Source organism: Mesoplodon bidens (genome assembly GCF_964165515.1).
Source record: "Mesoplodon bidens genome assembly, chromosome: 20".
NCBI classification, from domain to species: Eukaryota; Metazoa; Chordata; class Mammalia; order Artiodactyla; family Ziphiidae; genus Mesoplodon; species Mesoplodon bidens.
Window position 1 is genome coordinate 2,767,928 of NC_138181.1, and position 23,149 is coordinate 2,791,076.

At 40.2% G+C, this 23,149-nt stretch overlaps 1 protein-coding gene and 2 pseudogenes across 3 annotated transcripts; 1 reads left to right on the forward strand and 2 right to left on the reverse strand.

Annotated features, from left to right (window-relative positions):
* On the forward strand, window positions 1–18,780 carry LOC308608140 (RNA/RNP complex-1-interacting phosphatase-like; annotated as a pseudogene). The gene is made up of 6 exons (XR_014017939.1): window positions 1–1,684; window positions 3,088–3,163; window positions 4,141–4,273; window positions 7,808–7,935; window positions 11,258–11,314; window positions 16,346–18,780. The product of XR_014017939.1 is annotated as an RNA/RNP complex-1-interacting phosphatase-like (transcript).
* Window positions 13,021–16,306, reverse strand: LOC308608186 (RING finger protein 11-like; annotated as a pseudogene). Its single transcript has 2 exons — window positions 13,416–16,306; window positions 13,021–13,196 (listed from the first exon to the last, which is right to left on the reverse strand). The product of its transcript is annotated as an RING finger protein 11-like (transcript).
* LOC308608139 (uncharacterized protein C2orf78-like) lies at window positions 16,595–23,149 on the reverse strand. Its single transcript, XM_081220832.1, has one exon. It carries the CDS (start codon window positions 22,887–22,889, stop codon window positions 21,540–21,542), a length of 1,350 nt encoding a protein of 449 aa, XP_081076958.1. The 5' UTR covers window positions 22,890–23,149; the 3' UTR covers window positions 16,595–21,539.

Consider the following 23,149-nt stretch of genomic DNA (forward strand, 5'->3'; position numbering starts at 1 on the left):
TTTCTATTTTCTGATTGATTTATGTCACAATTTGTACATTGTCATGTCTATAGATATTTCTATCAGTTGTACTTTTTGGCCATTACAAGCCTATTGGATAATTTTCATAAATTGCAAAAGAATATTTTACGACTTAGCACCAAATCGACTGTGCCTAATTGTAAGTTTGTATGTTGTGTACGTTGTGCTCACTTGTATCTTTTCTTTATTCAAATAGTACTTTACTAGTATTGTCCCATTTGTAATTATGTGGAAGTTTTTAGAATTGTAAATAAATGCTTGTGGATTGAAACTTGGTTAGATTATGACTGTCCCACATACGTTAAAGGTAGTGATCTTTTTACTCATTCATTCATTCATTCATTCATTCATTCATTCAATAATTCTGAGCTTCCTGACTCAGTTTACCCACCTCAAATGGTTGTGAAGATTACTAACAGTGCATGTAAGATACTTTCAGAAATTAGAAACTAAAAAGTAAAACTAACAAACAACACTTGTTATTATAAATAACAATGGTATTTAGTATGCCATTATACCTTCAGACGTACTGTAGGACATGCTGTTCTTTGCTGTTCCACTTGTGGCAGGATTCACAGTCTTTCTAACAGGCACACATCCCTATGCCTGCTACTGTGAGGAAATGTTATACTTGAGCTCCACTCTTATCTCTCTCAGGCTTTTTGTGGTATTGTCTAAAATGTAAATACATACTGTCAACCAACCTCCAGCATAATACCAGTCACATAATAGAAACCCAATAAATGTTTCACTATGAGTGGAGTATAAGTTGATAGAATATTTTTGAAGGTTGATGAGGCAGATTAGATTGATTGAAAATCTTTCAATATTTTAAGTTTGCATCTCTTTCATTCCAGAAATTCTACGTCTAGAAATTTATATATAGCTCTACACATGTATAACAAGGTTCACATTGCAGCCTATCTGTAACAGAGGTCAAAAACAAAAAGCAAATAAAATATCCCCAAACTGAAAACAACTAAAAGTCCATGAATATTGGACTGGCCATGTAAATTATGTAATGTGACGCAGCTATTAAAGAGAATAGAAGAGATGTACGCAAAAATTGACTGGGAACATCAGTATCCAAGACAGATTGTAGACTGTGTATACTTTACTGCTCTTCTATAAAATACAGGATATCCATTACGTAGAAATACGTACAAGATAGAACAAGTGTGAATGTAAGCATTTGGGAAATATCTGAAAAAACCACACAAGAAACTGGGAGAGTGGGACAACTTTCCATGTCCCATACGAGTGGAATTCTGAAGGGTACACACACGAACTAATGAACGTCTGCTGCCAGCCTCCGGCTAAGGAGGAAATTGCAGCCGTCAGAGTCCTCTCCCCTAATGAAGCGACTCAGTCCGCCGGCGTGATGACGTCATCTGGACGGGCCGTGGCTCATGCGCAGTAGAAAGGGGTGCGTGAGCTGCGTGGGCTGCTGCGTGGGCTTTTGCCTGGGCGTTTGTGGCTCGGGGCCGGGTGCTGGCACCAGGGCCGCCAGGTTGGCGACTTTGGCACTCTTGGCGTTGGGTGGTTGGCATGTTGGGTGTGACATGAGCCAGTGGCATCATGCCCGTATGCGCTGGGGTCATCGTCGCGGCTTTTCCGGACGTTCGTCGGCCAGGAGGAAGGGCGGAAAGCACATCCCGGAAAGGTAATATGCCTCGGCCCCTGGGCGTTGCCGGTGGAGCTAAGAGCCCCTGGGCCTGGGCTTCGTGTCTTGCTGTCTCCTGTCACTGTTGCCCCCAGCCGCTGCCCCGTCCGCGCTGTGTTATAGGGGGTATTGGTCGTCTGGCGGCTCAGTTCACAGTGGTTGAAAGGGACAGTGTGAGATGTTCTGATTTCCCCCCACCATTTTAAAAGGGAGGCTCTGGCCATTTCTCCTCGGGTAAAATGCAGAGGGACTGCTTTTTAAGATGGGACTGTGAGTGTTGTGGACACTCCTTAATTACCAATATGGAGTCCCCTTCTATTCCACAAGCTGTGTTGTTTTGGCAGAGAAAATGTGAGTAAGTGGAACTGCAACTAAGTTGAGTGAAAAAACGCACGGGTACTGCCGAATTTTTCATCGAAACAGTTGATTTGTCTTGTGTCTGGGAATTATAAAGGTCATACTGTTGCTTGCTAACCGGTGTCATTTGAGAGATCTACCTCTGTACGTTCAAATGATTGATTTGGGACTTTGCTCATGTGTGCAGTAAACCCTTTAATTCCCTAAGTCCTTCCTTTCCTCCATCTCATAGCCCATTAAGCCCGCTTCAGTTTATCTCCTGAGTTTCTTTTGAATCTGTCAATTCTTCCTCAACATGCTAATACTGAACTTGCCTGTCTGTTGCAATTAGGTCCTAACTCGTGTCCATATTTCTTGTTTCCTTCCAATCCATTCTTCACACAAGAAACCTTAAAAGCAAGTTGGAACATTGCTCATAGACAGCGCTCAAAACCATTGTTTTGAGAATAGAAAAGACACCGTTGGCCTTTAAGACTCTTCTTGGTCTAGAATCCTCTCTGCTTCTCTAGCCCCATCTTGTGCCACTATTGCCCCCACTTTCTTTGCTTCAGATACACTGAATTAACCTTAGTTCTCACTCATCTTACAGCAATCAGTTCAGATATTATTGTTCACTGTGATTCCTAGCATTACGAATTTTATTATCAGGTTTTGTATGAGGACTAAAACAAAACTGTGAAGTGGAAGAATTGAGTTCCAACACTTTCAGTCAACATGCATGTATTAATGATACCATTGTAGTCAACACCGGGCTAGGTTGTATCAGGGATACAGAAGTTCTGGCCATCTCTGGGTTTAGATATCCCTTATTTGTTGAGAGCTTTGCATTGTTTTGTTGCCTTTTATCTGTTTTCAAGATGGGGAAACAGGAACAAGGGAAGTATAGCTTATTACAAGGTGGGGTTGAATAAGTGGAGCAGCAAAATGCAAAGCAGAAAGAAGAGGGACCTACTATAGAGGGGTATGCTTTCCATTTTCAGGGCACACTCATCCTATGCAGGGAAACAGCATAACATAAAATTTGCCTAACAAAAATGTATTAATAGTTGGAAGGACTATCTCCCAGTTGGACAGCGGATGCCTGGGACTCGTTTCATTGCTTTCAAAGTTCCTTTAAAAAAGGTAAGCAAAAGTTATTACCGTATTCTTCCAGAAATCTGAATTCACCATATAGAGCCCTGGCTCTCAACACCGTCATACTCCATTTTGCCTTTTTATAGCAAATACTTTTTAATACCTCCTTTACTATCCAGAAATGGAATTTATAGATAAATACAACCTAGTTCTGTACTTAATTAAAAAAATCCCAATGGAATGCCCTAACTATAAATAAAGAATAAAGTAATGATTAAGACAGCAATATGTATCTCAGTATGTAAATGTTTGGGGTTGACTATACTAGAAATAAAGAAATGGTCAGTTACTTGTACTATGAATGCAATAAACTATGGACTTTGATTGATAATGATGTGTCAGTGTTGGTTCATGAATTCTCACCAATGAAGCACACTGGTATGGCATGTTGATAATGGGGAAGGCTGTGTGGGTGAAGGAGAGAGGGTATAAGTGGGAACTGTGTACTTTTTGCTCAGTTTTGCTGTGAATGTCAAACTGCTCTAAAACTAGTCTACTAATTTAAAAAGAAAAGTGTGTTGCTGGCACTTGAATAACCAAACAGATCAATGGAACAGAGAACATAAATAAGCCAAATACATAAAAGAATATTTAGCAGTGCAAGCCATCCTTCATATAGGTAGGTATTGAAGAAGTATTTATTTATGTGTCTACTTACAGGCACTCTGCTTGGAGCTGGCAATCCAGTGGTAGGCAAAATTGATGTGGTCCCTGCCTTCTGGGAATTTACAGCCCAGTTAGGAGACCAACATGAAATAAACACACATAGAAATAAATATATAGAAGGGAGCTTATTTCTTCTGTCTAATCTCTCTGGAAGAAAGGATTATAATATCGCTTTTAAATTCCAGAGGAGGAAGCTTTACTTTGAATCTCATATGTTAGCATTACAGGGTTTGAATAAATGGATAATATAGTAAAGGATTTTAAACACATGTTCCTTCTTATTTTATACTTTCTGACAGAGTTTTGAAAAGAATCTTGCTCCAGAAGAATGTTTTTCCCCCTTGCATCTTTTTTAACATAATCCAAGAACAGAATGAAGAACTCGGGCTGATAATTGACCTACCGTACACGTGCCGCTATTATAAGCCAGAGGTAAATGGAACCCGTAGTTGAAAACGACCTTCTTTCTGTTACTGTCATAATTCATAGTAATTCAGTAGTTATCATCTTATGCTAAGGTGAATCCTGGCCTTCTTTTCATGGGTTCAGAAAGGGAAGCTAGTGGTTTCCTTAAATACACATTTGTAATTGCTGTTTCAAAATGAGATGAAAGATATGAATTGAACTATAGTATTTGGCAGTAGGCTGTAGATATGCTGAATAAATTCTATAAGCTTCCATGTTCTATGTTTTGAAAACGAAGTAAACTTTTAGCAAGAATATTAGTAGCCTAAAAGGAAAGAAAGGTATGTCCATTATGTCTTTAGCACTTATTTGAAGCAGCTGCCTGAGCATGTTTAAGCATCAGGGTAAAAGACAATCGTTCTCTAAGTTTTATGCTTTCTTTTCCTAATACCTTCTGAGAGAGTACAGAAACCCATATATTCTCTTGCCCCATGTAGGACATACCAGTGCAAAAGAATTATCCTTCTTCTGACCTGTCCCATGGCCTTGGGAGACAGTAACACCTAAAGTTTGTTAATATTTGTATAGCCATTTAGAAAGTTCTTTCATATCCATTGACTTAGTTAATCTTCACAACAATGCTTTGCTGTTGAAGTGGAAGTAGTACTGAGATCTCCTTCTGAGTGCTTACTCTGCACTAAGCTCAGAGGATAGACAACTACAATTACTAATTTTACAGACGATGAAACTGATACTCGGACAAGGAAGAACTGAAATTTCAACTCAGTTATTCCTCTTTTTTTTACTGTGGTAAAATATACATAAATCATATTTATTTTAACCATTTATAAATATGCAGTTCAGTGGCATTAAATACAGTCACAGTGTTGTGTAACTATCACCACTGTCTATAACTCAAACTTGTTCATCATCCTCAACATAAACTCTGTAACCGTCCAACAGTTACAACCCCATTTTCCCTCCCACTAGCCCTTAGTAACCTCTATTCTATTTTCTGTGTCTATGAATTTGCCTCTTCTAGGTACCTCGTGTAAGTGGAATCTACAATATTTATCCTTCTATGTCTGGGTTATTTCACTAAGCCTAGTGTTTTCAAGGTTCATCCATGTTATAGCATGTAACAAAATGCCATTCCTTTTTTGCCTTAATAAATCCCACTGTGTGTATATACCATATTTTGTTATTCATCGGTTGATTGACACTTGGGTTGTTTCCACCTTGTAGCTATTGTGAATCATGCTGCTATGATCATTGGTGTACAAATATTTGTTCCAATCCCTGCTTTCTGTCCTTTTAGCTGTGCAGTGTAGGTAGTAGCAGAGTTGTTGGATCGTATGGTAGCTCTACGTTTAACATTTGAGAAACTGCCAAATGGTTTTCTACAGTGTCGTCTTGTTTTTAAACAATTATCAGAAATTTTAAACATATACAAAAGTATACAAAATACTGTAAATTTTCCCTGTATACCCATGAACTCATCCAGCTTTAATATTTACCAACTGATGGCTGTCATGTTTTATCTATACCCCCACCTGTTTCACCCCATTCCATGTTATCTTGAAGCAGCTCCGAGACAACATGTAATTATACCTATACATTAAAAAAATTATTTATTTATTTATTTATTTATTTACTTATTTATTTATCTTTGGGCTGGGTTGGGTCTTCGTATCTGTGCGAGGGCTTTCTGTAGTTGTGGCAAGCAGGGACCACTCTTCATCACGGTGCATGGACCTCTCACTATCGCGGCCTACCTTGCTGTGGAGCACAGGCTCTGGACGTGCAGGCTCAGTAGTTGTGGTTCTCGGACCTAGTTGCTCCGCGGCATGTGGGATCTTCCCAGACCAGCGGTCGAACCCGTGTCCTCTGCATTGGCAGGCAGATTCTCAACCACTGTGCCACCAGGAAAGCCCCACCTATACATATTTGGTATGTATATTTAAAATATAGGACATTTATTCCTTAATATCATTTTTTAATAGTAAATACCCAGTGAGTGCTCAAATTTGCAGTTGTCTCCTAAATGTCATAAAAAATTGTTTTTAAGAATTTTACATTAGATCCAGATAAGGTCCACACTTTGCCGTTGATTGTTAGATCTCTGAAGTCTTATTTAATCTATAGGTTCTCCCTCCATGTCTTTCTCACTTTTTTTTCCTCCTTGAATTTTATTTTTAAAGAAAGCACGTAATTTGTCCCATGTAGATTTTGATGGTTACATTCCATGTGTTCTTAACATATTCTTCAATCCTTTTATTTCCTGTAAATTGGTAGTTGATCAGAATGAAGCTTGCGTGTTTTGTTTTGGCAAGACAGTGTCATAGGTGATGATGTGTTCTTCCATGGAGACGTATAATTTTCTCTTTCTGTGATATTAGCAGTCACTGATGATTCATACCTACATCCATTAATTCAGTTAAGGCTTCCAAAAATGGTGGGGGCTTCCCTGGTGGGACAGTGGCTGAGAGTCCTCTTGACAAAGCAAGGGACACGGGTTCGTGTCCCGGTCCGGGAAGATCCCACATGCCGCAGAGTGCCTGGGCCCATGAGCCTTGGCTGCTGAGCCTGCGTGTCCAAAGCCTGTGCTCCGCAATGGGAGAGGCCACAACAGTGAGAGGCCCACGTATCTGAAAATTAAATAAATAAATAAATAAAATGGTGAATTCTGTTTTTCTTTTTTTCACTTATAAGCTGGATATATTTCTATAAGGAGAAGATTCCCCTCATCAACTATTTGGTTGCCCAGTTGTAGAGGCATGATTCTCTTCTTTAATTTAACAGTTTTCAAAATAATGAGTTGATTCACAAATATCCTCCAGTGGTGATCAATTTTTTAAAATTTATTTATTCATATCACTGTGGACTCCGCTATAGTTATTATTGTAACTTAGGCCCTATCTTGGGCCAGTTGGAGCTTCTCAGTGACTCCTGAGTCCTTTTGACATGACATCAGTTGTTTCTAGACTTTTTCAGTAGGCAGAGCTAGGAAATATGTATGTTTGTTGCTACTATTTCTAAAATATGTCATAGGTTCATACTGCTACTTTCCATTTAAATTCAGAACTAGAGAATTTTCACTTATCCTTTTCTGTCTTCTATTGATAGTCTACTTTCTCCCACCCCAAGAATACCAGTTCTCAACACTGTCTGAAATTTGCTCTATTTTCTAATTCGAATCCAAGTTCTTCTGATTCTGTTCTACTATTCTACTTAGATCACAGCCTCTGTATGGCCCCTGAAATGTAAGATAGAACATAAATATAGGTAGAACTGTTTATATCATTTTGAGTTACATGTGCATTCATTCACATAGATTTGCTTTTCGTTTTGCATGCCTAGTAACTGTCCATTCTGCAGTTTTAATGAAAATCAAGTGATACTTACTGGTTAAAGCAGCTTTGGAGAAAATGGCTCTTATCAGAATGACTGACATACTAAGTTTAATGTCCTCTCTTGGTTTATATTCCGCCTTCTCTAATTAATTTTTTATTCTTTCCCTACAAAGGAAATAATACATATTTTCATGGTTTTGCCTTATAGGACTTACCAGAAATTATTCCTTATTTAAACATTTGTACAATTGGGCATCCGGTGCCAGATGATGATACTATTATTAAATTTCAATGTGCTGTTAGTGGATTTCTGAAAGAAAATAAAGATAATGGCGAGTTCTTTTTGTTTTGTTTTTTTTCCCTTTACCTGAACTTTGGTATGCATTTTGAGTGGGGTTGGGATTTTTAACATTTTTAATAGTTGTGACATTAGGCCTGTTGTGTTTGGTAACATGAAGGTGGAAATGTCATTTGGTGCTGATACAATATGGTGTTTTTCCTGTTTACGGTCACAAACAATTTAGTTTAGTTTGGAAAGTGAATTTTGTGAGAAATATGAACTGAACTAGCTTACTTATCTCTTTTTTAAACATTTGAATGGAAAAGACATAAAAAAATAAAAATGTTGTTTGGTCCTATTTATTGGTTGAGAGGTGGAAGAAAAGGTTAAGACTCTCAGGTTCTTAGTGTATATAAAAGAGAAAACATAAAGCAAAATTTCGGAGTGGGACAGATCCCTAGAAGCCAAACAAAGCAGAGTGGACCAGAAGAGTGTCTTCCTCATCATATGTGTTTAAGATATTTTTGCTGCTTTTATACTTTGGGTGCAAGTGAAGAAGAACACTGCCACCTCTTATTCTTATCTTGACAGACAGGAAGAACTTAAAAGGCTGGTGTTTTCTTGTTTCTGCTTTAAGATGTACTCTCTTGATACTAGGTCTTAATAGCGTCTGAATTTTAAGGATCCACTTGCCTTTTTCTACCATCTAACTATCAGAAGGAACATGGTATTTGCCATGTTTTAAGACTGAGGTATCTTTTGTCTTTGGATCACCACTGAACCACATGAGAAAGTGTTCGTTTTTTCCTTTCTAAATTTAGCCTGAGGAGTGTTCACTTTATTAAATAAACCTAACAGACAGTACATATTCCATATATATAAACAATGATAAAGACATATACATAAAACAGGGAGTAGCAAGAAGGAATAGAGATGGAGGTGGGAAGATAGGGGCTAGGAGGTGAGAAAGAGAGGGAGAGACTGGAATTTCAAGATAAATTTTCATTCTATAAGCTGGTTGCTTAATGCAGGTCCTAGCTCTTAAATATCTTAAGCCCTATTCACAGATCTTCCCTGTACTTTAGCTTTAAAACTTGAGAGGCTTGGCCTTGCCTGTGATATCCAGGGTGTCTAGAAAGGAGGCAAATTTTCTGATTTGTGTAAACTGTAGTCACAGAAATGTTACCTCTTAAGATGTTAGGGTGCAGCTGCCGGCCTCCTCACTTCCTCCAGGCTCCTTTGTGTGTGTTCTGTGTGATCCGCGTGGGCTAGAAGATCCTTACAAGTGCATGAGAGCACGTTTGTCAGCCTTGATTGTTCACAGGTTATACCAAGTGTAGTCCATTGCATATGCTGACTCCTCTGTGGGTCTTCTGCATGCAGTGGGCTAACTTCACCATGCTCTCTGCCATTGCAGTCTCAGGACCTTAGTTATGATCCATTGGTGGCTTCCTCTGCTATAAGCCCCTCCCACAGATGCCAGGCTCACTGGTAATGAGGAGGAGACGATACTATCCACTCCCTAGAATTCGAAGAGACTCAGAAAATAAATTGTTTCAGTAAACGCCGAGAGCCTTAGAGGTTTGTTGTTCGGGCACGGGGATACAGAGGTGACTAGAAGTGTTTGTTCAGTAGCAACTTACAGTTATCTTGGAAGATAAACATGTAGTGACTCTAAGTGGGTTAATTATAATAAAAGAATCAAGTGCAGCAGGAATATAGAGGAGAAACTGAGGAAGGCCTGACTGAGGAGACAGCGTTTGAGCTGAGCTTCGTGGAAGAGGATTTTGCTGGAATGAGGAAAGGACAGCTGAGCTATTGCGAACAGGTACCGAAGGCACAGGGCTTGAACTTGTGCTCTGGAGGGGCAGCCTCTTGTGTGACTAGAGTGTAGTGTGAAAGGGCAAGGAACTCATACATTCCTTTTCAGCAAATATTTATAAAACACCTTCTAAGTTGAAGGCACTGTTCGAGGCAGTAGGAACAGAACCAAGTTCGTGCCCTTATGTATTTTACATTCTAGTGCGGGAGAGAGATTAGTAAATAAGAAAATATGTGGAGTGTCAAGTGGTGGTAAATGCTTTGGAGAATAGAAAAACACAAGATGAAGAGGTGAGGGAATGTGGTAGGTGATCAGGGAAGTCCCCTCTATTACGATGTCAATTGAGCAGAGACTTGAAGTGAGAAAAAAGCCATTAGATATCTGGGAGAGCGGAGATGTGTTGGGAGGGTGTGTTCTGAAGCAGAAGGAAAAGTAGGTGCAATGTCCCTGAGGCACGACTGTGCTTGGCATATTTGAGGAATAGTATGGAGGGCAGTGTGGCTGGACAGGGGAAAGTGAGTGAGGGCAGAGCAGTAGAGAATGGGATCAGGGAGGCTGGCAGGGGAAAGGAGGGAGGTGGATGATGTAGGTCCTTGTAATTTAGTTTGAACTTGTCATTCAGTTGGAGAGACAGACTGGTATTTGTTTATAAAGAGTACTCAATGCTGTGCTAAAATCTTGGGCTTTATTCTGTGCTAAGTGAAGATATTTAAGGAACAGAGCAATCCAGCCAAGTTCCTATTTTAGAAAGGTAACATCTTCCATGTGGAAGATCAGTTGAAATAGGAGTGATTGTTAGAATTGTAGGGCGGTAGTAATCCAGGCAGGAGATGACGAATGCCAGACACCACGTAGTCACATACATACCTTTTGCAGAGATCAGCTACATGTTGTTGTTTTTATTTACTTCCTCATATAATTTTATTAAGTACTGGTCCACGAAATACTGTGGCATAATTGCAAAAATGTGAGACTCGATTCTAGTCTCTTTTCTGTTTGCCTGCTGTGCAGCTTAGGCTTACGTCTGAAGCCTTACTTTTTCATTGTGAAATAAGCACGGTGCTACCCACCTGAGACCTGCTCAGGCACGTAGACCCGTCGCATGTGAGGAGCAGTGAATGAGAGAAGGAATGGAGGTGCTTTGGGACCCCAAGAGCCCTTCAGAATCTGTTTGTCCTTTTTAATATTGAGCATTAAAAGTGAAGGCATTCCATTTCTTTCCCTCAAAAACAAATTCCATTCTTCTGATAGCCTGTTTTTTTTCCACTCAATTTTACTATAGTCAAATCAGTTCCTGATGGACATTCTCCATCCATACAATTGCATCTGATTGGAGACTATGCAAAAATTCCCAAACACAATGAATTTTGACTTTATACTACTTAATTCTTTATAGTATGTTCCTGCAAAGACACTCTTTTCTTCAGAGTTTTTCCTTTTCAGGATAGTGGTCGTGTTGTGGTAACTAATAAAGGCTACTCTTCAGAAAATTGTATAACTTGTTTTTAGTGTTTCTACTTTGCTTACTTAATTCCATATTCCCTTTTTATATACAGACTTATTGGTGTCCACTGTACCCCTGATTTAAACAGGACTGGCTACCTCATCTGCAGGTGAGTGGCCAACCCCAAGAGGCAGACCATGTTTAAATTGTTCTGTTTACAGTAGTAATGTAAGTTAATGTAAGCTGAATGCAAAAATTGCAGTCAGAGAAATGTATGAAGTGGAAGGCAATTTTGCCCCGTACTCAGAGTTTATGACCAGTAACAATTTAGCACATATATTTTGAGACATAAAAAATCCAGATATAAGCATATACAATGGTCCCTTGGTATCTGCAGAGGATTGATTTTAGTACTCCCCATGGATACCAAAATCCTCGGATGCTCAAGTCCCGTAATGTAAAATGGTGTAGTATTGTCGGCCTTCCATATCTGTAGGATATGAAACCGTTGGATATACAGAACTGTATGTACATGTGATTTAATGGTATAGTATTTAGACATTCTGGTTTATAATTTAATATATGGTGGACATATTTCTATGAAAATATTTGGAGACCTCAATCTTATTTATTTACTTATTTATTTATTTATTATTTTTTTCCTCCAAATTTGCTTTAGGTAGTTGGATATAAATTAATGAACAAAAACTTAAGCAAGATACATGTAAGAATTTAATAGAACCTGATACTCTGATTCTTTGAGTTTTTCTCAAACTCATCATGGGGCTTGTAAGAAAATTAACCAACATGGACACTACTACAGTTGAATGTCAAATCCTTAAGTGCTTATGACATACCAAATTCTTCAATAATGCACTTATGAAGAACCCTTCAAGAGACTTGTGTTTTGTATGTAGAAAAGTGTTGATTTCTTTGAGGAGTGAAGCATTCAGCTTTAGTGGATAAATCCTTGTTAGGCTGAGGCAATCATTATCATACCCCTCTTTGCCATAAATTGTCTTATGAATGGTCATATCAGTCTGTTTTGGCAAATGAGTAATGAGGGCAAGGCTGTTATTGTGCTTATGAGAATGATATTTTTCTCTGAAAAAGATAAATATGCATTAGGAAAATGACCATTTGGACTCTTTTTTTGCTTCCTCCTTGTTTTGTTAGAATATGATACTTGGTTTTACAGCAGCCATGTTGTGACCCTGAGATGATCGTATGCCAATAAGGACAAATGATAGATTAGAAAGAACCAGCAAAGACAGAAAAGAGCACCATCAATAGTAACAACAATCACAGCAAAAGAATAATGGGACCTTAACTTGTGGAGTTCCTATAAAGTAAAAAACAAATGCTCTATGTTTATTCTTAAAAACAAGAACTATGCAACCAAGCTTAAAACTACTTTTTTTGTGTGCCAGTGTTATAAAATGTAGCTATTAAGTAAAACCTTGACCGAGATGCCAGCAACTTCAGAAAAGAATTTGGATAGGGGGAAGCAGAATGTTATCTCACTTAGGAAAAACAACCACTGTCTTTATGCTAATCCTTGACACAGAATTAAAACATATATAGGTGCTGTAACACTTTACACAAATCCTATGTACTGGAGCAATAACAAGATCTAAATACAATTATATTTTTAAACCCTGGGTGAAGGCTTTCCATAAAAATAGCATCCTACGTTTCCCGCTAGATTTCTAAACTATCACATACTTTTCCCCAACATCTGCAGCTGTTAAGGAATTTTTAGGAAACTTTCATGCATGATCTTAATTCCTAATCCCCGGCTCTTTGGGCTCAAAGACAAAAGATCAAAACCACCAAAAATGATGGTTCTCTTGAAGTCAGATGAGAGACACGGGCTCAGTTAGACGCGTAGGACAAAAGCAGTGCTGCATCAGCTGTCTCCATGCAGGAGGGGCACGTAAGGGATCTCATCAGCCAGTCATCTGTACAGCCCAGGTGATCTGCATACACAGCAGAAATCAAACTGGGTTCTCATAAGCAAAGTCCATCATACAGATCACACACTCCCGGATCTTGTTTTTAATATTGGTTTTATTTTATTGATTGATTTTTTCTTGTTTGTTTGTGCCGGGTCTTAGTTGCAGCCGCTGGGCTCCTTAGTTGTGGCATGCAAACTCATAGTTGCGTCATGCGTGTGGGATCTAGTTCCATGAACAGGGAATGAACCCAGGCCCCCTGCATTGGGAGTGTGGAGTGTTTAGCCAGTGCACCACCAGGGAAGTCCCCCGGATCCTTTCTTCTGATCCATTTCTTCCAGGGTCATAAACACCTTTAGGCTGATGCTGTGTGAGCCTATTCTTTGAGCTATCCTATTTGGTTCCTCTCAGCTGAGTTGCTAGGCGAGTCTGGCTAGGTGTTGAATGATAGACCAAAACTGGAACTTGATCCAGATATGGCAGCAGCAGCTCCTGACCCAGCTCCGTCCCCTTGCCAAAGCTAGCCCAGTCGGACTGAGACTTGTGAGGCAGGGAGATGTCATCCGAAGTGGGGTCTTAAGGCACTTCCTCATCTTCCAGGGCTTGAGTGTGTGTTCCGTGTGCTGTTTTGACAGTCTTCCAACCTCATTCTTTTTTTTTAATTAACTAATTAATTAATTATTTAAAATTTATATTTGAATTTTAAACATTTATTTATTTTTTATGCAGCAGGTTCTTACCAGTTATCTATTTTTTACATATTCGTGTATATATGTCAATCCCAATCTTCCAATCCATCTCACCACCACCGACCACCGCCCTGCCCCACTTTCCCCCTTTGGTGTCCATACGTTTGTTCTCTACATCTGTGTCTCTATTTCTGCCTTGCAAACCGGTTCTTCTGTACCATTTTTCTAGATTCCACATATATGCATTCATATACAATATTTGTTTTTCTCTTTCTGACTTACTTCACTCTGTATGACAGTCTCTAGGTCTGTCCACGTCTCTACAAATGACCCAATTTCGTTCTTTTTTATCTCTGAGTAATATTCCATTGTATATACGTACCACTTCTTCTTTAGCCTATTATCTGTCGATGGGCATTTAGGTTGCTTCCATGGCCTACCTATTGTGAATAGTGCTGCCTTGAACATTGGGGTACATATGTCTTTTTGAATTATGGTTTTCTCTGGGTATATGCCCAGTAGTTGGATTGCTGGATCATGTGGTAATTCTATTTTTAGTTTTAAAGGAACCTCCATACTGTTCTCCGTAGTGGCTGTATCAGTTTACATTCCTACCAGCAGTGCAAGAGGGTTCCCTTTCCTCACAGCCTCTCCAGCATTTGTTCTTTGTAGATTTTCTGATGATGCCCATTCTAACCGGTGTGAGGTGATACCTCATTGTAGTTTTGATTTGCATTTCCTTAATAATTAGTGATGTTGAGCAACTTTTCATGTGCCTCTTGGCCATCTTGGAGGCCGTCTCTATGTCTTCTTTGGAGAAATATCTATTTAGGTCTTCTGCCCATTTTTTTGATTGGGTTTTTTGATTTTTTGATAGTGAGCTGCATGTCCTATTTATATATTTTGGACATTAATCCTTTGTTGATTCGCTTGCAAATATCTTCTCCCATTCTGAGGGTTGTATTTTCATCTTCTTTACACTTTCCTTTGTTGTGTAAAAGCTTTTAAGTTTCATTAGGTCCCATTTGTTTACTTATTTATTTTTAATGCTGCATCGTTCCTTTGCTCACTGATGAACATATAAAAGCCAGAAGTTGTTGATATTATAAAACGTGAAAGTAATGAACATTCCTGTGTGAGCACCATTCAATATATATGCTTTGTCTCAGTTTACTTCATTCAGAATGGAACTTCTGCATCACAGAGTTTATGTCCTTATGCTTTTGGTGGATGTTGCTACACTGTAGCAGTTTATGGTTGTTCATGCAGGAAATACTTATTGAGCATGTGTTATGTTTAAGCACTGTGCTGGGTGCTAGCAAAAAGACTTGTGAAATTTTGTGAGTGAAGAGACTTGACCTGCGCTTTGTGAATTCTAACAGTCCAGAGAGGGAATAGATATTCAAGAATCATACTCTGCATGTAAAATTACAACTCTGACAGGTGCCAAGGAGAAGAACATGGTACCATGAGATCATATTTTAGGGAGGACTTGATCTCATCATGGAGATTAGAGAAGGTTTATTTACAGATGTTTCAGCTGATATCTGAAGGATGAGTAGGAATTAACCAGATAAGGACATTGTGGAGAGATTTCTGAGCATAAGGAATAGCAAAAGACCCTATAAGAGGAAAGCATATGCTGTGTTGGAGGAACTGGCCTGGAAAGTGGGGCTGTTGGGGGAGCATGTGATTATAATGGAGCTACAAGTGTGGGGTAGGAGCTCAATTGTTCGGGCTTATGTTTAAGGTTTCAGACTTTAAGAGTAATAGAAAACAATTGAACTTTTTTTGTTGAAGGTGAGTGTGTGGAACATACCCAACTGCCCTTTCAACCTATCATTTTGCTACCGAGAGGAGAATGCACTGCAGGGAGAAAGAGTGGAAGAGAGGAAACAAGTTAGGAGACTGTTGTAGAAATTGGGGATAATGGTGGCTTGGAGCAGGGTATGGTGGTCATTTTGGTGGAAAGCTGTGCACAGATTCTAGAGGTATGTAGCAGTATCATTGTTAGCACTGGTGGTGGGTTGAGGATGAGGGCGAGGGAGAAATAGCCATCAGTGATGGTGATTCCTAAGTTTCTGGCTCCGATGGTTGGTTAGATAGGGTTTTGTAGATATGATCTTCATATTTATCCTGATTTGCCTTTTGTTATTTGTTGGTTCTTGATGAATACTCTGTCATATTAAGTCTCCTGTTTTTAGCGTACAGAGCATTTTCACCGAAACTGACTGTTGCATGTTATCAGATAACTTTTTAACATCTGCCAGTTTGGTCCTGTATATTATTCTCTTTCATTTATTAATTAAATTTTTGTATTATTGTAAATAATTATATTAATAGCTCTTCTAAAGTTGCGTTATCCTTGCGTCCTTGGAGTAACGCCTTTTTGTAGTCATGGTGTATATCATTCTTTAATAATTATTGATTAGATGTGCTGATATTTTCTTAGGATTTTTATATATATATTTGTAAAGCAAAATTGGACCTTTTTTGCAAAGACTTGATTTTCTTTTCTTTTTATTTACAAATGACTCAAATTTTGTTGTTTTGTAGATATTTGATTGATACAGAAGGCATGAGGCCAGATGCTGCAATTGGATGTAAGTATAAGGCTTTTCACTACTTTTCCGTTTTTATAAAATTTGAAGTTAGAAGTGTACGGGAATTTCTCAAATTTTGGAAAACGAGAAAAGTTTGTAATTCATTTCTTCTGACATAAGATAACCTTTTACTAAAAGTTTATACAGGGATGTATCTGGAAATAGATATGACAGCCTTAAAATTAGTCAGTGGATTTCAGCATTTTTTTTCTTTTTTAAATTTATTTAATTAATTAATTTATTTTTGATATTATATCCACTGCACAACAAAGGAAGTCCGTTTTTCTTTCTTCCTTCCTTCCTTTCTTCTTTCCTTTTTTCCTTTCTTTAAAGCTCCAACTGATTTAAAATACATGACTTCATAGTTTAAAAAATCTGCAGTTCATATAACCAAGGGGTTTATAACTTCTCCTCTAAAAGTTATATTCCTGGGACTTCACTGGTGCTCCAGTGGTTAAGACTCTGCCATTCCAATGCAGCAGGCGTGGGTTCAATCCCTAGCTGGGGAGCTACGATCCCACATGCTGCACAGCCAAAGAATAATTTTTAAAATGTTATATTCCTATATTATTGAATTTAGTTGTTTAGATTTTTTTTTCTTTTGCTGTTGGTGGGCCTGTCACTGTTGTGGCCTCTCCCGTTGTGGAGCACAGTCTCCGGACACACAGGCTCAGCAGCCATGGCTCACGGGTCCAGCCACTCTGCGGCATGTGGGATCCTCCCAGACCGGGGCCCGAACCCGTGTTCCCTGCATCGGCAGGCAGACTCTCAAGCACTGCGCCACCAGGGAAGCCCTAGATTTTCTTTTAATGTTTAGAAGATTTCCATTTATTTACCAGGAACAAACAAAACCTAATGTAAAAATAGTTTTCCAGAAACTATTTCCATCATTGTCTTCTTCCCTTTCTCCTGCAGACTGGTGTTTTCTCTTTACAAGGGCTCTGTCATTCCATAAGAAAGCTGCTCTTCTTCTGGTTTCATAAGAGATGGTGAACAGTGGTAAAATATCCAGGTTACCTAAATTTCTAGAGTACACTTCAGGGAGCGAATGATGCAGTGGGATGTTGGGGCAGAGTGAGAGATACAGATTCTGGTGAGACTGAGAGTCATTCACAAACATTACTGGGCTGTGGTGAAGGGAGAACAAAAATAAATGAGGTTCCTGCTGGTGGACGGGAAGCCAAAACGAAGAAGAATGGTGCATAGCTGGGCAGTGTAATTAGGACCATAAGTGCTGTGTCTTCTGATAGTAATTATGAACAGAAACCAACTAATAATTACTAATAACATGTAGGTGACCAACCCTTGAGAGCTGAGGCAGAGAGAAGGAAAGATGGCATTAGACCTCCTCTCTGGTTCATTGAGTTTCCCAGTCTGGGTTGTGACTAATCTTGGGTGAAATCATAACTAAATCATTTTTGCTACAGTGATCAGCTTTCGTGGGGTCCTTTCCCTGCACTCTGTCCAATGATAAAGCCCACTGGTTTATGCCACCTGGAAAACAGTTATTTCAAAAGAGTATAAGTGAAGCATTGATGAAACAGCCATGAAGAACATGTTTCCACTTGGCCTCTCACATCCTTTTCAAAGCGCTTTAAAACCTTTTTCATTCAAAAATCAATAAAAGAAAAGGATTGGGATCAAGTCCCATACCGAGGTAGTGTAAGAAAAAAAAAAAGAGAATAAGGAGCAGCATAGCATCTCTTCAGACAATAAAATCAAGTTGGAAAAAACAGGTCCGAAAAACAGATCAAAACTGTAACCTATTATTTCATAGTTGGCTAAAAGATGTTAGGAAAAACAATGGAAAAGATGAAAGAACGTGTGTCGAGGAGGGAATGGGAAGTTACTTTTTAATGGCTATAGAGTCTCTGTTTGTGATGGTGAAAAAGTTCCGGAGATGGTAAATGCTGATAAATGCCACCTATGGGTGTTTGGTTTTACTTGATCTTCTTCCATGAAAGGGTTTGGAGAGATTCAGAAACTATGCTCCTGCCTCTATCTTTCTGAGGTCCTGCTCAATATTTTGACATAATTATTTTTATTATTATTATTTGTGTTACACGGGCCTCTCACTGATATGGCCTCTCCCGTTACAGAGCACAGGCTCCAGACGCACAGGCTCAGTGGCCATGGCTTACGGGCCTAGCCACCCCACGGCACGTGGGATCCTCCCGGACTGGTACATGCACCCGTTTCCCTTGCCTCGGCAGGTGGACTCTCAACCACTGCACCAGCAGGGAAGACCTTGACATAATTATTTTGAATTTGGATAGTGCTGATGGCTGCACAGCACTGTGAGTGTCTTTAACGTTACTGAATTGTATACTTGAAAATGGTTGAACTACTAAATTTTGTTTTCTGTATATTTTACCATAATAAAATAAACAGATGAATGAACAGCATAAACCAGAACTAGGTAAGATGATAGAACTCAGGACAGAATTCAAAATAAAAGAAAAAAATTTAGAAAAGCCGACTAAATTTAAAATAATAAAAGAGTGGGGACTTCCCTGGTTGTCCAGTGGTTAAGAATCTGCCTTCCAATGCAGGAGATGCAGGTTCGATGCCTGTTTGAGGAACTGAGATCCCGCATGCCGCAGGGCAACTAAGCCCGACACCACAACTACTGAGCCCACATGCTGTGGAGCACAAACGCCACAATTAGAGAGCCCACGAGTAGCAAGGAAGAGCCCATGCACTGCAACAAAGAGCCCACATGCTGCAACTAATACCCGACACCTCCAAAAAGAAATAAATTAAATAAAACAATACAGGTGAATGAGCATAATGGATAGTGCCTTAAGAGAAACAAACAAGACAAGGAAAAATGTTTTTTAAATCAAATAGAACATAAAAAGAATTTTAGAGAAATGGAAAACATAAAAGATAGGCAAAAAGGAGTCAGGACAGCTCTGAAAAGAGTAATATAAGTACGTATAAGAATCAATTATACCATAAAAGTGACATATCAAATCCGTGGGACAGATGAGTCAATAAATTGTGATACATCCATGTTGAGGTATAAATAGTTCTCTGGAAGGATCCACAACATGGCAAAAGCAGATGCCTCTGAGGGGGGAAATGTGTGGCTGAGGAACATGGGGAAAAGGGTGACTTTTCATTGAATACCCCTGTGTACCTTTTCTAATGTTCTGTCATGTGAATTTCGTACCTCTGAAGGTCGTCTGAGTTCAAACCCCAGTTCCCCCAATTACTAGCTCTTAATCTTGGGCAAACTCTTCACACTCTCCAAGCCTCTTTATCTGTGAAATAAGGTCAGTAACTTAACCTGGTGCTGCCTGGCACAGAATCAACTGTCAATAAATGGAGATTATTAGTGTAAACAACCGAAATGCCGATCAATGGGAGAATGGAAATTTTAAATGTGGTGTATATGTGAAATATTATACAGTCGTAAAAATGAATGAAGTAGTGACACATGCTACGACATGGACGAACTTGAAAACATTATGCTAAGTGAAAGAAGCCCCACAGAGTGGCCACATTTGTATTATTTCATGAAATGTCCAGAAAAGGCCAAACCATAGTGACAGAAAGGAAATGAATGGTTGCAGGGACTGAAGGAGGAGGGGATGAAGAGAGCCAGCTGATGGTTACAGGGGCTTCTTTTTGGAGTGATGAATACGTGATGGGTTAGATGACGGTGATGGTTGCATAGGCTTGAGAATGTACGAAATGACACTGAATTTGCAGTCTCAGGAGGCGAATTTTATGGCATGTGAATGACATCTCAAAAAAATAATTTTGAAAATGAAAATTGCCAGTTTTCCCATTTTCACTATCCACTATCCACTATTCACTGCCTCCATCTCTCCTTTCTCCCCACGTCATTCCTTTTGACGCCCACCCCTGCCACTATCTCCCAGCCTCACTCCCTCGAGCTGCCCCACGAGGCCTCCCAGGGAGCCCCTGAACCGCTGGGTGCCTGTGTCCTGTGGCTGTTAGAGCCATTGCCCAGTGCCCGTGCCCCACAGCTCTCACCCATGACAGTGGACGCGTCCGTAGGATTTTTCTTGAGCGTTTCACTTGATGGTGATGTTTACAGAAGGTGGCACGCCCCCGTCAATGAAGGAAGCCCCTCAAGTTAATACTTAGGCCTGTCCAGAAGCTTGATCTCGTCCACCAGTAACCTCAGCATGCTGTGCTCTGAAAGCCACGTTGGACGCCTGCAGGCACTTGCAAATACTGAGTACTTCAGAGGCATTTGGGCCTCAAATTGAGGCCTTATACCTCCACATGCAATGTGACCTCAGCCCTTTGCTGCACCTCACCTAAGTGAAGTGGCACAGGAATACTGGCCTTGCCTGTCGTTGCCAGGCTTAACTGAATAGTGCATTAGCTGCCCTGGTGCTTAGGTGTTGAGTACATGGTGACTTGCATTCCAGGCCCTATTCGTTTCCCTCCTGATGCAGCACTTCCCTTGGCCCTGCCCCTATCGTCAGCTGCCCCTAGGATAACTCTGAGCCCTAGCCACCTCTCTGGGAGATTTCCCTATACCCCCACTATAATCACACCTGCATAAGGCAACTCAAACCTTTCAGACATGTGTCCTGAACCTCTTGTTTTCTTAAATACCTCTGTGGTGGTTGTGAGACTTAAGGCCAACCTCCCCAATAGACTTTTTCTATTTCTTCTAGTAAACCTAGACTCACCTTCCGTCATCTTCAGCTCTACTCACATTTTGTTCTTTCAACCCTGACCTCTGACCCTGCTTTTCACTTCTGCCCTTTCACCCTCACTCCTGCATCCTTTCTTAAATCCATGAATCTCTTTCGACCTTCCTGGCCCTGGGCCACGTTCCTTCCTCTTTCCTCAGTTTTTACCCCTTTCCTCCCCTTTCCTTCATTCTCCCATCCGACTTTCAGTCCTTCCTTTCTCATGCAGACTTTGATTCCAACCCCATCAAAAACAAAACTAAACCAAAAAAATTAAAGCACGCCAGAGTTATCAGCATCTCAAAATTCAAAAGCTTTATTACTCATCTATTAATTCTTTTATATTTACTTATTCAGTTTTATTTTTTTAAATATATCAAAATAAATAGAGAAATTTATACCTATCTTATTTATATAATGAAGAACAGCTGGTACCCAAGGTGGCACCAACAATCCCAGCAGCTCTTACTATAAATATCCGTAGTAGTAAGCAATTTCCATTTCTTTTTGCCTCTCAGTGAAAAACTGCAGTTTCCCCAAAGAGGTGTATTTGGCAGCATTCACACGTTCTTCTTGAGCCCGCCTCTTCATGGCCTCCCGCTCTGGTCTGTGCTCTTGTTCGATGGGCTTTGACATGACTGGCTCAGAAACGTTGGGTTCCCTCCATGGTCTTCGTTGCTTGCTGAAGTCTTGGAGTAGAAATGCGGTTTGGAGCTTGGGTGGGGAGTGGCGCTTAGTCACAGCAGGGGGAACAGGCTCCCGCTGGAGCGAAGCGCCAGATGAAGTTTTGTAGGGTGCAGGCCTAGGAGCAACAGACTGAGGGACACTAGGCTGGGTATGGTCGGTCCAACCCGGACGGGTTGGGTTGGTCACAGTTGGCTGAGCTGGTTTGGCAGGACCTGGCAAAGAGGCAGGAGCTGGCTGGGATGAAGTGGCTGCAGCAGGTTGAGCTGAGTTAGTAGAGGCAGTCTGGGCACGGTCTGCCACAGTAGGCAGATGTGAGACCAGAGACTGTGGCCTCCGAGGAGCAGGTCGAGCTTGAGGCTTGTCCCAGGCAGAAAAAGGCAGAGGTATCAACTTGACCTTCCCACGAGGAGGCAAGTGATCCTGGGATGGAGATGGAAACTCTGTTTCAGCACTGCTGTCTGGCTTCTGGGTTTTGACTTGAGGTTTCTCAGGGCTCTTACCCTCACGTGGGGTACGCTGCCATGGCTGGCTAGGTGGGGGTGACTGGGGGTCTTTAGGGTTGCTTGAATTTCCCAAGACCCGACAGGAAGAGAGCCCAGTTTTCTTGTCATTCTTCTCCCCCAGTGCATGAAAAACCTTCACAGACTCCAGCATGCACATGCCTAGGGAGGTTCGAGGCTTTTTGAAGTTCTCTTGGATAAGCTCAGTTTGGTGTTCCTTCCGCTTCATCTGGGGAATTCTTGGCTTCTCTTCTGCCTTGACTTTGTTCCCTGACTGCTTATTCTCTTCAGCCTTCTTTCTTCCCCTGGCCCTTGTGGTCTTTTCCTGCCCATGGCTCTTAGTTTTGCTGATCTTTCTGGATGCAGTTTTCTGAGGTTTGCCTTTGGAATGCTTGGCCGTGTTCAGAGGAGCCCTGTCACTGACTGCAGCATTGCATGGAACCACTTCTCCCCCTAACAGGCACTCAGGATTCTTTGGCTGGATTTTGGCCTTGGGAGCACCACTGATAGGCTCAGAGGCTTTATGTTTGTTCTTCCTGGGTTGATCAGAGGGAACCTTTAGGACACTTGGCTTTTCCTGTACCTGATTCATCTTAAGATGAATGGCTCTGGTGTCTTTGGCTTTCATCATGTCGGGACCTTTGGTTTGATCAAGACCTTTCAAAGAATTAAAGATATATTAGTAAAAATGCATAACAAGCAACAAAATTCAATCAATGTGAATGTATAGGTAGGCAAATTACATATAGACAAGTATTTCAATTGAAACTGGTACAAAGCAGACAGCCAAATAATAAGTATAAAAGAATTTCATTATTGTGCTCATTCGTATTTTTACCCAACAAGTAACAGGTATTAAGCCTGGTAGAAATATATATTTCAAAGAATAGA

Excerpts from the sequence above, each read along its gene's own strand:
- LOC308608139 (XM_081220832.1), bottom strand. The coding sequence starts at position 22,889 with ATGATGAAAGCCAAAGACACCAGAGCCATTCATCTTAAGATGAATCAG.